General features: G+C 39.9%; 1 protein-coding gene across 1 annotated transcript in view; it reads left to right on the top strand.

The window, feature by feature from the left end:
• Nucleotides 1-12,592, top strand: part of LOC133258057 (ATP-binding cassette sub-family C member 4-like) — a 395,899-nt gene that overhangs the window by 218,043 nt on the left and 165,264 nt on the right. The window contains exon 16 of the mRNA XM_061434396.1: nucleotides 11,815-11,911. Within this exon, the coding sequence (XP_061290380.1) occupies nucleotides 11,815-11,911 (97 nt within the window). The remainder of the gene's footprint in view (nucleotides 1-11,814; nucleotides 11,912-12,592) is intronic.

Below are 12,592 nucleotides of genomic sequence, written 5' to 3' on the forward strand. Positions count from 1 at the left end.
GTGTGGAGCCTGAGAAGAGGACCCAGTTCTTTTTTTTTTTTTAATTAATTAATTAATTAATTTTACTTTACAATATTGTATTGGTTTTACCATACATTGACTTGAATCTGCCGTGGCTGTACCTGTGTTCCCCATCCTGCATCCCCCTCCCAATCCCTCCCCATCCCATCCCTCTGGGTCATCCCAGTGCACCAGCCCTGAGCACCTTGTATTATAAATCGAACCTGGACTGGCAATTTGTTTCACATATGATAATTTACATGTATTAATGCCATTCTCCCATATCATCCCGCCCTCGCCCTCTCCCACAGAATCCAAAAGACTGTTCAATACATCTGTGTCTCTTTTGCTGTTGCATACAGGGTTATCGTTACCATCTTTCTAAATACCATATATATGCATTAGTATACTGTATTGGTGTTTTTCTTTCTGGCTTACTACACTCTGTATAGTAAACTCCAGTTTCATCCACTTCATTAGAACTGATTCAAATGTATTCTTTTTAATGGCTGAGTAATATTCCATTGTGTATATGTACCATAGCTTTCTTATCCATTCATCTACTGATGGACATCTAGGTTGCTCCCATGTCCTGGCTATTATAAATAGTGCTGCAATGAACACTGGGGTACACGTGTGTCTTTCAATTCTGGTTTTCTCAGTGTGTATGCCCAGCAGTGATTGCTGGATCATAAGGCAGTTCTATTTCCAGTTTTTTAAGGAATCTCCACACTGTTCTCCATAGTGGCTGTACTAGTTTGCATTCCCACCAACATTGTAAGAGGGTTGCCTTTTCTCCACACCCTCTCCAGAATTTATTGCTTGTAGACTTTTGGATAGCAGCCATTCTGACTGGCGTAAGTTGGTACTTCACTGTGGTGTTAATTTGCATTTCTGTGATAATGAGTTATGTTGAGCATCTTTTCATGTGTTTGTTAGCCATCTGTATGTCTTCTTTAGAGAAATGTCTATTTAGTTCTTTGGTCCACTTTTTGATTGGGTCATTTATTTTTCTGGAATTGAGCTGCACAAGTTGCTTGTTTATTTTTGAGATTAATTCTTTGTCTGTTGCTTTGTTTGCTATTATTTTCTCCCGTTCTGAAGGCTGTCTTTTCACCTTGCTTATAATTTCCTTTGTTGTGCAGAAGCTTTTAATTTTAATTAGGTCTGTTTGTTTATTTTTGCTTTTATTTCCAGTATTCTGGGAGGTGGGTCATAGAGGATCCTGCTGTGATTTATGTTGGAGAGTGTTTTGCCTATGTTCTCCTCTAGGAATTTAATAGTTTCTGGTCTTATGTTTAGATCTTTCATCCATTTTGAGTTTATTTTTGTGTATGGTGTTAGAAAGTGTTGTAGTTTCATTTTTTTACAAGTGGGGTTTACCAGTTTTCCCAGCACCATTTGTTAAAGAGATTGTCTTTTCTCCATTGTATATTCCTTCCTCATTTGTCAAAGACAAGTGTCCATAGGTGCGTGGATTTATCTCTGGGCTTTCTATTTTGTTCCACTGATTTATATTTCTGTCTTTGTGCCAGTACCATACTGTCTTGATGATGGTGGCTTTGTAGTAGAGCCTGAAGTCAGGCAGGTTGATTCCTCCAGTTCCATTCTTCTTTCTCAAGATTGCTTTGGCTATTTGAGGCGTTTTGTATTTCCATATAAATTGTGAAATTATTTGTTTTAGTTGTCTGAAAAATACCCTTAGTAGCTTGATAGGGATTGCATTGAATCTATAGATTGCTTTGTGTAGTATACTCATTTTCACTATATTGATTCTTCTAATCCATGAACACGGTATATTTCTCCATCTATTTGTGTCCTCTTTGATTTCCTTCACCAGTGTTTTATAGTTTTCTCTATATAGGTCTTTTGTTTCTTTAGGTAGATATATTCCTAAGTATTTTATTCTTTTCATTGCAATGATGAATGGAATTGTTTCCTTAATTTCTCTTTCTGTTTTCTCATTGTTCATGTATAGGAATGCAAGGGATTTCTGTGTGTTGATTTTATATCCTGCAACTTGATTATATTCATTGATTAGCTCTAGTAATTTTCTGGTGGAGTCTTTAGGGTTTTCTATGTAGAGGATCATGTCATCTGCAAACAGTGAGAGTTTTACTTCTTCTTTTCCAATTTGTATTCCTTTTATTTCTTTTTCTGCTCTTATTGCTGTGGCCAAAACTTCCAAAACTATGTTGAATAGTAGTGGTGAGAGTGGCCACCCTTGTCTTGTTCCAGACTTTAGGGGAAATTCTTTCAATTTTTCACCATTGAAGATAATGTTTGCTGAGGGTTTGTCATCTATAGCTTTTATTATGTTGAGGTATGTTCCTTCTATTCCTGCTTTCTGGAGAGTTTTTATCATAAATGGATGTTGAATTTTGTCAAAGGTGTTCTCTGCATCTATTGAGATAATCATATGGTTTTTATTTTTCAATTTGTTAATGTGGTATATTACATTGATTGAGTTGTGGATATTGAAGAATCCTTGCATTCCTGGGATAAAGCCTACTTGGTCATGATGTATGATCTGTTAATATGTTGTTGGATTCTGTTTGCTAGAATTTTGTTAAGGATTTTTGCACTTATGTTCATCAGTGATATTGGCCTATAGTTATATTTTTTTGTGGCATCTTTGTCAGGTTTTGGTATTAGGATGATGGTGGCCTCATAGAATGAGTTTGGAAGTTTACCTTTCTCTGCAATTTATCTGGAAGAGTTTTAGTAGGCTAGGTGTTAGTTTTTGCTAGAATTCAGCTGTGAAGCCGTCTGGTCCTGGGCTTCTGTTTGTTGGAAGATTTCTGATTACAGTTTCAATTTTCATGCTTGTGATGGGTCTATTAAGATTTCTATTTCTTCCTGGTTCAATTTTAGAAAGTTGTACTTTTCTAAGAATTTGTCCATTTCTTCCAAGTTGTCCATTTTATTTGCATATAGTTGCTGATAGTAGTCTCTTATGATCCTTTGTATTTCTGTGTTGTCTGTTGTGATCTCTCCATTTTCATTTCTAATTTTGTTGATTTGATTATTCTCCCTTTGTTTCTTGATGAGTCTGCCTAATGGTTTGTCAATTTTATTTATCTTCTCAAGAACCAGCTTTTGGTTTTTTTGATTTTTGTCTCTTTTGTTTCTTTTGCATTTATCTCTGCCATAATTTTAAAGATTTCTTTCCTTCTACTAACCCTGGGATTCATAGTTTCTTCCTTTTCAAGTTGCTTTAGATGTAGATTTAGGTTATTTATTTGACTTTTTTCTTGTTTCTTGAGGTAAGCCTGTATTGCTATGACTGTTCCCCTTAGCACTGCTTTTACAGTGTTCCACAGGTTTTGGGTTGTTGTGTTTTCATTTTCATTCATTTCTATGCATATTTTGATTTCTTCTGTGATTTGTTGGCTATTCAGCAGCATGTTGTTCAGCCTCCATATGTTGGAATTTTTAATAGTTTTTCTCCTGTAATTGAGATCTAATCTTACTGCATTGTAGTCAGAAAAGATGCTTGGAATGATTTCAATTTTTTTTGAATTTACCAAGGCTAGATTTATGGGCCAGGATGTGATCTATCCTGGAGAAGCTTCCGTGTGCACTTGAGAAAAAGGTGAAATTCATTGTTTTAGGGTGAAATGTCCTATAGGTATTAATTAGGTCTAACTTGTCTATTGTATCATTTAAAGTTTGTGTTTCCTTGTTAATTTTCTGTTTAGTTGATCTATCCATAGGTGTGAATGGGGTCTTAAAGTCTCCCACTATTACTGTGTTATTGTTAATTTTCCCTTTCACACTTGTTAGCATTTGTCTTACATATTGTGGTGCTCCTATATTGGGTGCATATATATTTATGATTGTTATATATTCTTGTATTGTTCCTTTGAACATTATGTAGTGTCCTTCTTTGTCTCTTTTCACAGCCTTTGATTTAAAGTCTATTTTATCTGATATGAGTATGGCTATTCCTGCTTTCTTTTGGTTTCTATTTGCATGGAATATCTTTTTCCATTCCTTCACTTTCAGTCTGTATGTGTCCCCTGTTTTAAGGTGGGTCTCTTGTAGACAACATATATAGGGGCTTTGTTTTTGTATCCATTCAGCCAGTCTTTGTCTTTTGGTTGGGGCATTCAACCCATTTACATTTAAGGTAATTATTGATAAGTATGATCCATTGCCATTTATTTTATTGTTTTGGGTTCGAGTTTATATATCCTTTCTGTGTTTCCTATCTAGAGAAGATCCTTTAGCATTTGTTGGAGAGCTGGTTTGGTGGTTCTGAATTCTCTCAGCTTTTGCTTGTCTGTAAAACTTTTGATTTCTCCTTTATATTTGAGTGAGATCCTTTCTGGGTACAGTAATCTGGGCTGTAGGTTATTTTCTTTCATCACTTTAAGTATGTCTTGCCATTCCCTCCTGGCCTGAAGGGTTTCTATTGAAAGATCAGCTATTATCCTTATGGGAATCCCCTTGTGTGTTATTTGTTGTTTTTCCCTTGCTGCTTTTAATATTTGTTCTTTGTTAATTTGATTAATATGTTTCTTGGGGTGTTTCTCCTTGGGTTTATCCTGTTTGGGACTCTCTGGGTTTCTTGGACTTGGGTGATTATTTCCTTCCCCATTTTAGGGAAGTTTTCAACTATTATCTCCTCAAGTATTTTTTCATGGTCTGTCTTTTTGTTTTCTTCTTCTAGGACTCCTATGATTCTATGTTGGGGTGTTTAACATTGTCCCAGGGCTCTCTGAGGTTGTCCTCATTTCTTTTAATTCCTTTTTCTTTTTTCCTCTCTGATTCATTTATTTCTACCATTCTATCTTATACCTCATTTCTGCCTCCATTATTCTCCTGTTGGTTCCCTCCAGAGTGTTTTTTATCTCATTTATTGCATTATTCATTATATATTGACTCTTTTTTTATTTCTTCTAGGTCCTTGTTAAACCTTTTTTGCATCTTCTCGATCCTTGTCTCCAGGTTATTTATCTGTAACTCCAATTTGTTTTCAAGATTTTGGATCATTTTCATTATTATTATTCAGAATTCTTTATCAGGTAGATTCCCTATCTCTTCCTCTTTTGTTTGGTTTGGTGGGCGTTTATCCTGTTCCTTTACCTGCTGGGTATTTCTCTGCCTTTTCATCTTGTTTATATTGCTGTGTTTGAGGTGGCCTTTCTGTACTCTGGCAGTTGGTGGTTCCTCTTTATTGTGGAGGTTCCTCGCTGTGGGTGGGGTTGTACGGGTGGCTTGTCAAGGTTTCCTGGTTAGGGAAGCTTGTGTCAGTGTTCTGGTGGGTGGAGCTGAATGTCTTCTCTCTGGAGTGCAATGAAGTGTCCAGTAATGAGGTTTTAGATGTCAGTGTGTTTGGTGTGACTTGGGCAGCCTGTATATTGAGGCTCAGGGTTATATTCCCGTGTTGCTGGAGAATTTGCGTGGTATTAAGACTCTGGAGCTTGTTGGCCCTTGGGTGGTGCTTGGTTTCAGTGTAGGTATGAAGGTGTTTGATGCGCTCCTATCAGTTAATGTTCCCTGGAGTCAGGAGTTCTCTTGTGTTCTCAGGATTTGGACTAAGCCTCCTGCCTCTGGTTTTCAGTCTTATTCTTACAGTAGCCTCAAGACTTCTCCATCTATACATCACCAATGATAAACATCTAGGGTAATGATGAAAAGTTTCTCCACAGTGAGGAACACCTGGAGAGGTACACAGAGTTACATGGAGAAGAGAAGAGGGAGGAGGGAGAAAGAGGTGACCAGGAGGAGAAGAGGGGGAATCAAAAGGGGAGAGAGCAAGTGAGCCAGTAATCACTTTCCTATGTGCTCTCCACAGTCTCGATCCCTCAGAGATGTTCACAGACTTAAACAGAGAAGAGAAGAGTGAGGAAGGAGACAGAGGTGGCCAGAAGGATAAAAGGGGGAATCAAAAGGAGAAAGACAGATACAGGCAGTAATCAGTTCCTTAAGTGTTCTCCACAGCCCAGAACACACAAAGAGATTCGGGTTGGGTAGAGAAGAAAAGGGGGAGGGGGAAGATAGAGGCTACCTGTTGGAGAAAAAGGAGAGTCAGAAGGGGGAGAGAGCAATCAGGCCAGTGATCTCGCTCCCAAAGTTAAAGACTGGGTTCTTAAAGGTACAAAGTTGATAACAAATACCAAAAAGCAAAGATTAAAAATCTAGACTAGAGGTTAGATTCTCAAAATTACAATATTAAAAAAGTCACAAAAATTATAAAATATATATATATATATATATATATATATATATATATATATATATAGTAGGTTATAAAAATGACAATTAAAGCTGTAATGGGGACTTAAAAATCAAAAAAATAAAATAAAATAATTTTTTAAATTAAAAAAATGACAATAGTTAAAATATATCTAAGACTTTCTCTGGAGCTATTGCAGTCAGTGTGGGTTCAGTTCATTCTCAGATAGATCCTTGGTCCAGCTTATACTTCTCAAGGGCCATAGGCCCTTTCTTATGTAGTCGGTGCTAACTGTAGGATTTTAATCTACTGCACTTGTCACTTCCAAAGCAGTTCCCTCTGTTTATTTTAGCTTCCTCTATTTGCTGGTCTCTTCAGTGTCTAATCTCCGCCCTGACACAAGGGGCGTGATGGTGGTCACTTTTTTTTTAGGCTTGCTTATTCAGTCGTGCTTTGGGGAGGGAGGAACACTGCAAACAAATACCACTAACATGTGCTCACAGTGATTCAGCCACACTGGGTTTGTCCCTGCTCACAGTGTGTGTGCTTTTCCAGTCTGCTCAGACTCTAGGTTGCTCTTCTAGAAACTGTCTGATGCGGGCCCTGGTTTGCATGCACTTCCCAGGTCTAAGCTGCTCAGGTTCAGGTTCTCAGATACTCCACAAAGGTGCAGACTTGGTTGGGCGTGTGTTTTGCTCCCGTCCCAGGTCTGAGCAACTCAGGTGACCAGGTCCTTGGTGCGCATAGTCTTCCCCAGTTGAAGGCTGTGGCTTATCCCCTCCCCCATCCCAGCCGCTCGGTTTTCTGGGTGTACAATGGGTGTGCCTTCTCAGGTGTGCTGTGTGTCGCTTCTGGGGAGCTAATCTCTGGCTGCGACCCTCCTGGCAGATGTCGACCATCCAGAATCCCAAGAAGTATTGGTTAGCAAAAAAGTCTGCTTGCAGTTTGGTATAGGATGCCTCTCTTGAGCTGCGATTGCACCCTTCTGGCTCTGGCTGCCATCGCCTGCCTTTCTCTGGTGGGGGATGGGCTGGTCCACAGCCAGCTAGCTCTGCTCAGTCCTTTGTTCTGTGAGCATGCCTGGCAGTGTCTTAGGTTAGGGCTTTTCACGGGGTAGCTATCCCACAGTCGGGCGGGTCATGGTGGAGAGGTCTGACAGAATGTGGTCCACTGGAGAAGGGAATGGCAAACCACTTCAGTATTCTTGCCTTGAAAACCCCATGAACAGTATGAAAAGGCAAAATGATAGGATACTGAAAGAGGAACTCCCCAGGTCAGTAGGTGCCCAATATGCTATGGGAGATCAGTGGAGAAATAACTCCAGAAAGAATGAAGGGATGGAGCCAAAGCAAAAACAATACCCAGCTATGGATGTGACTGGTGATAGAAGCAAGGTCCGATGCTGTAAAGAGCAATATTGCATAGGAACCTGGAATGTCAAGTCCATGAATAAAGGCAAATTGGAAGTGGTCAAACAAGAGATGGCAAGAGTGAATGTCGACATTCTAGGAATCAGCGAACTGAAATGGACTGGAATGGGTGAATTTAACTCAGATGACCATTGTATCTACTACTGCGGGCAGGAATCCCTCAGAAAAAAAGGGAGTAGCCATCATGGTCAACAAAAGAGTCCGAAATGCAGTACTTGGATGCAATCTCACAAACGACAGAATGATCTCTGTTCGTTTCCAAGGCAAACCATTCAATATCACAGTAATCCAAGTCTATGCCCCAACCAGTAACGCTAAAGAAGCTGAAGTTGAACGGTTCTATGAAGACCTACAAGACCTTTTACAACTAACTCCCAAAAGAGATATCCTTTTCATTATAGGGGACTGGAATGCAAAAGTAGAAAGTCAAGAAACACCTGGAGTATCAGGCAAATTTGGCCTTGGAATACAGAATGAAGCAGGGCAAAGACTAATAGAGTTTTGCCAAGAGAATGCACTGGTCTTGGCAAACGCCCTCTTCCAACAACACAAGATAAGACTCTATACATGGACATCACCAGATGGTCAACACCAAAATCAGACTGAGTATATTCTTTGCAGCCAAAGATGGAGAAGTTCTATACAGTCAGCAAAAACAAGACCAGGAGCTGGCTGTGGCTCAGATCATGAACTCCTTATTACCAAATTCAGACGTAAATTGAAGACAGTAGGGAAAACCACTAGACCATTCAGGTATGACCTAAATCAAATCCCTTATGATTATACAGAGAAATAGATTTAAGGGCCTAGATCTGATAGATAGACTGCCTGATGAACTATGGAATGAGGTTCGTGACACTGTACAGGAGACAGGGATCAAGACCATCCCCACGGAACGGAAATGCAAAAAAGCAAAATGGCTGTCTGGGGAGGCCTTACAAATAGCTATGAAAAGAAGAGAAGTGAAAAGCAAAGGAGAAAAGGAAAGATATAAGCATCTGAATACAGGGTTCCAAAGAATAGCAAGAAGAGATAAGAAAGCCTTCTTCAGTGATCAATGCAAAGAAATAGAGGAAAACAACAGAATGGGAAAGATTAGAGATCTCTTCAAGAAAATTAGAGATACCAAGGGAACATTTCAAGCAAGGATGGGCTCGATAAAGGACAGAAATGGGATGGACCTAACAGAAGCAGAAGATATTAGGAAGAGGTGGCAAGAATACACAGAAGAAATGTACAAAAAAAGATCTTCATGACCCAGATAATCATCATGGTGTGATCCCTCAACCAGAGCTAGATATCATGGAATGTGAAGTCAAGTGGGCCTTAGAAAGCATCACTAAGAACAAAGCTAGTGGAGGTGATGGAATTCCAGTGGAGCTATTTCAAATCCTGAAAGATGATGCTGTGAAAGTGCTGCACTCAATATGCCAGCAAATTTGGAAAACTCAGCAGTGGCCACAGGACTGGAAAAGGTCAGTTTTCATTCCAATCTCAGAGAAAGGCAATGCCAAAGAATGCTCAAACTACTGCACAATTGCACTCCTCTCACATGCTAGTAAAGTAATGCTCAAAATTCTCCAAGCCAGGCTTCAGCAGTACGTGAATCATGAACTTCCAGATGTTCAAGCTGGTTTTAGAAAAGGCAGAGGAACCAGAGACCAAATTGCCAACATCTGCTAGGTCATGGAAAAAGCAAGAGAGTTCCAGAAAAACATCTATTTCTGTTTTATTGACTATGTCAAAGCCTTTGACTGTGTGAATCACAATAAACTGTGAAAATTCTGAAAGAGACGGCAATACCAGATCACCTGATCTGCCTCTTAAGAAACCTGTATGCAGGTCAGGAAGCAACAGTTAGAACTGGACATGAAACAACAGACTGGCTCCAAATAGGAAAAGGAGTACGTCAAGGCTGTTTATTGTCATCCAGCTTATTTAACTTATGTGCAGAATACATCATGAGCAACACTGGGCTGGAAGAAGCACAAGCTGGAATCAAGATTGCTGATTTTGAGAAACATCAATAACCTCAGATATGCAGATCACACCACCGTTATTGCAGAAAATGAAGAGGAACTAAAAAGCCTCTTGATGAAGGTGAAAGAGGAGAGTGAAAAAGTTGGCTTAAAACTCAACATTCAGAAAACGAAGATCATGGCATCTGGTCCCATCACTTCATGGGAAATAGATGGGGAAACACTGGAAACAGTGTCAGACTATTTTTGGGCTCCAAAATCACTGCAGATGGTGACTGCAGCCATGAAAATAAAAGATGCTTACTCCCTGGAAGAAAAGTTATGACCAACCTAGATACAATATTGAAAAGCAGAGACATTACTTTGCTAACAAAGGTCCGTCTACTCAAGGCTATGGTTTTTCCAGTGGTCATGTATGGATGTGAGAGTTGGACTATGAAGAAACTAAGCGCCAAAGAATTGATGCTTTTGAACTGTGGTGTTGGAGAAGACTCTTGAGAGTCCCTTGGACTTCAAAAAGGTCAAACAAGTCAGTTCTAAAAGAAATTAGTCCTGAATATTCATTGGAAGGACAGATACTGAAGCTGAAACTCCAATCCTTTGGCCACCTGATGCAAAGAGCCAACTCATTGGAAAAGACCCTGACACTGGGAAAGATTGAAGGCAAAAGGAGAAGGGGGCAGCAGAGGATGAGATGGTTAGATACCATCATTGACTTAATAGACATGAATTTGAGCAAACTGTGGAGACAGTGGAGGACAGGGAAGCCTGGTGTGCTGCAGTCCATGGGGTCAAAGAGAGTTGGACATGACTTATGGACTAATTGACAACAATTCCATGAAAAACTTTAATACTAACTGGAGATGGGGTTACTCAGTCAAGAAACTTATGTTCAAAAGCTGAACTAAGACATGTCAAAAGGTAAAAATAAATCTGTTTGGAATTAATGAAACGATGCTGAATGTGTCTGCATCCCAGGGTCTTCTTTCTGATCACAGACCCTGTGTCCAGAGGGTCCCCTCAGAGTTTTTCTATTCTGAGTCCAAAGCATATGACCACTTGTGGTTAGGGAGGATTGGGGAAGGGAGCTGGCATTTACTGAGCAGACGGGTGGTTAGACTTCTCAGAACATGTGATTGTCATTGATGTTGTTCTGAGATGAAGAAACTGAGGTTTAGTGGCTTGTCTGATGGAACTGAGCTGCAGTCTACTGCCTCCAGGTTCTCCATCTGACTCATTCAGCAGGTTGAGCTCTGGCCCATGTTCCTGAGATTTGCTTTGTGAGGGTGCAGGGCACTCAGAGTACCTGCCTGGAGCCCTGCCCATGCTCACTGGGGCCTCGGACCTGGCTACTCACTTCTCTGAAGGGGTTGTGGACGCTGTAGGAAGGGACTGGGGCTGAGTTCCTTGGGGTCTGCATTTAAAATGTAGGGGCAGTTTGAGGGGGTTGCTGTGAAAAACAAAAACACTTAAGTTTGGATAGTTTGGGGGATCTTGGCTAAGAGAATTGTGTGTCTTGAGCTGTTGGATTATTTCCTCTGATTTGGGCCATTTGGACTCTCATCTTTCATTTTCATATTCAGAAAGTTTTTGGTTCAAATGAAACGTTTACTTCCTGGTTGGGATGGAATGTTGCAGAGACGTATGGAGGCCACACTAGCATTCATTTTCTGTCTAATGCTATTTGGGAAGAAGTGTCTAGAAAATGCACTCTGGCAAAGGTTACCAAGAGTCTATTAATTTGTTGTTGTTACTATGTACATTATAAATCATAAACAATCACTTAGAAAACTGCCTGAGAAAAATATAAAGAGTTTTAAATGACATAGATTCCTCTTCTCCCATTCCTGTATAGTGATGAAATAGTATTTTAGTTCAGTTAGTTGTTCAGTATTGGTCAGTCGTTTATCATCATCAAATGTGTAAATAATTGATGAGTTTTTTGAGGAAAAAAAACCCTAGCTGTTGGTGCCTCCTTCACTGGACTGGTTTGTAGAATTTTTGAACAGAGCTGGATTCAGGTTTGCTGCTGATGAATTTGAGGACTTAGTCAGACTTATTGATTTATATTGGTACTTAATTTGTATTATGTATTTGTTATTTAAACCACAAATCTTCAACTCCGGTGTTGTCTTTGTCTCATTATGTTTTCAAAATATGTGTTTTCAATTGGAAGCACGCCCATTCATGTTTTTACATACTGTACCTTTTACGTTTGTAGGTGTATTTGCCAAGGCTTGCATGAGAAGATCACAATCTTAGTGACTCATCAGTGGCAGTACCTGAAAAATGCAAGTCAGATTCTGGTATTGGAAAAGGTAAGTAATTTCTAGAAGTCTGTGGAACTTGCTGACACTCAGGTGTGTTGAAGGTCAGGCCTCCCAACTGGTCACTCTCTTTGGATTAATGGTAAATGCCCTCTTCTCTCTCAGTTGTACACTCCCTTCTTCTCAGAGCTGGTGGTATTCTTACACTTGAGGATGAATCTAAAGGCCTGTAGAAATGTCACTATTATACTGTAAGCCACATGAAGCTTAAAGTGTATAGAAGTACAACCACAAGGCTACTGAATCATCACTGTTCTAGTGAAATTGTTAAGGATAATGATGGCAATGTTTTTTAGAACTTTTTGTTTTCCAGGATTTAAGTCAAATTGTATTATTTGTAAATTAGAGATACTAAGACCTGTTTGTAGTCACATGATTGTCATGCAGTTTGCCTGAAGAGCATATTCCATTAGTACAGGAAGCAAGGTTGGGTAGCCAAGCACCTGGGTCAGAGACACCCTCTCTGCTGGTGTTGCCAGTCGCTGGTCTCCCTGCCCAGGTCTCTATGTGCCCAATACGTGTGGGAGCCTGTGCAGCAGGAGGACAAGGCCCTGCCCTCATGGGTCTCCTGTTCTTATGGGGACGGATATGACAAAGAAGGTGACATCCTGGCTGCCTCCCTGAGGAGCTGGCGCCTCACAAGGTCTGAGTGACATGAAGGTGGGGACCGTG

This window comes from Bos javanicus, chromosome 12 (genome assembly GCF_032452875.1).
Source record: "Bos javanicus breed banteng chromosome 12, ARS-OSU_banteng_1.0, whole genome shotgun sequence".
In the NCBI taxonomy this organism is placed as follows: Eukaryota; Metazoa; Chordata; class Mammalia; order Artiodactyla; family Bovidae; genus Bos; species Bos javanicus.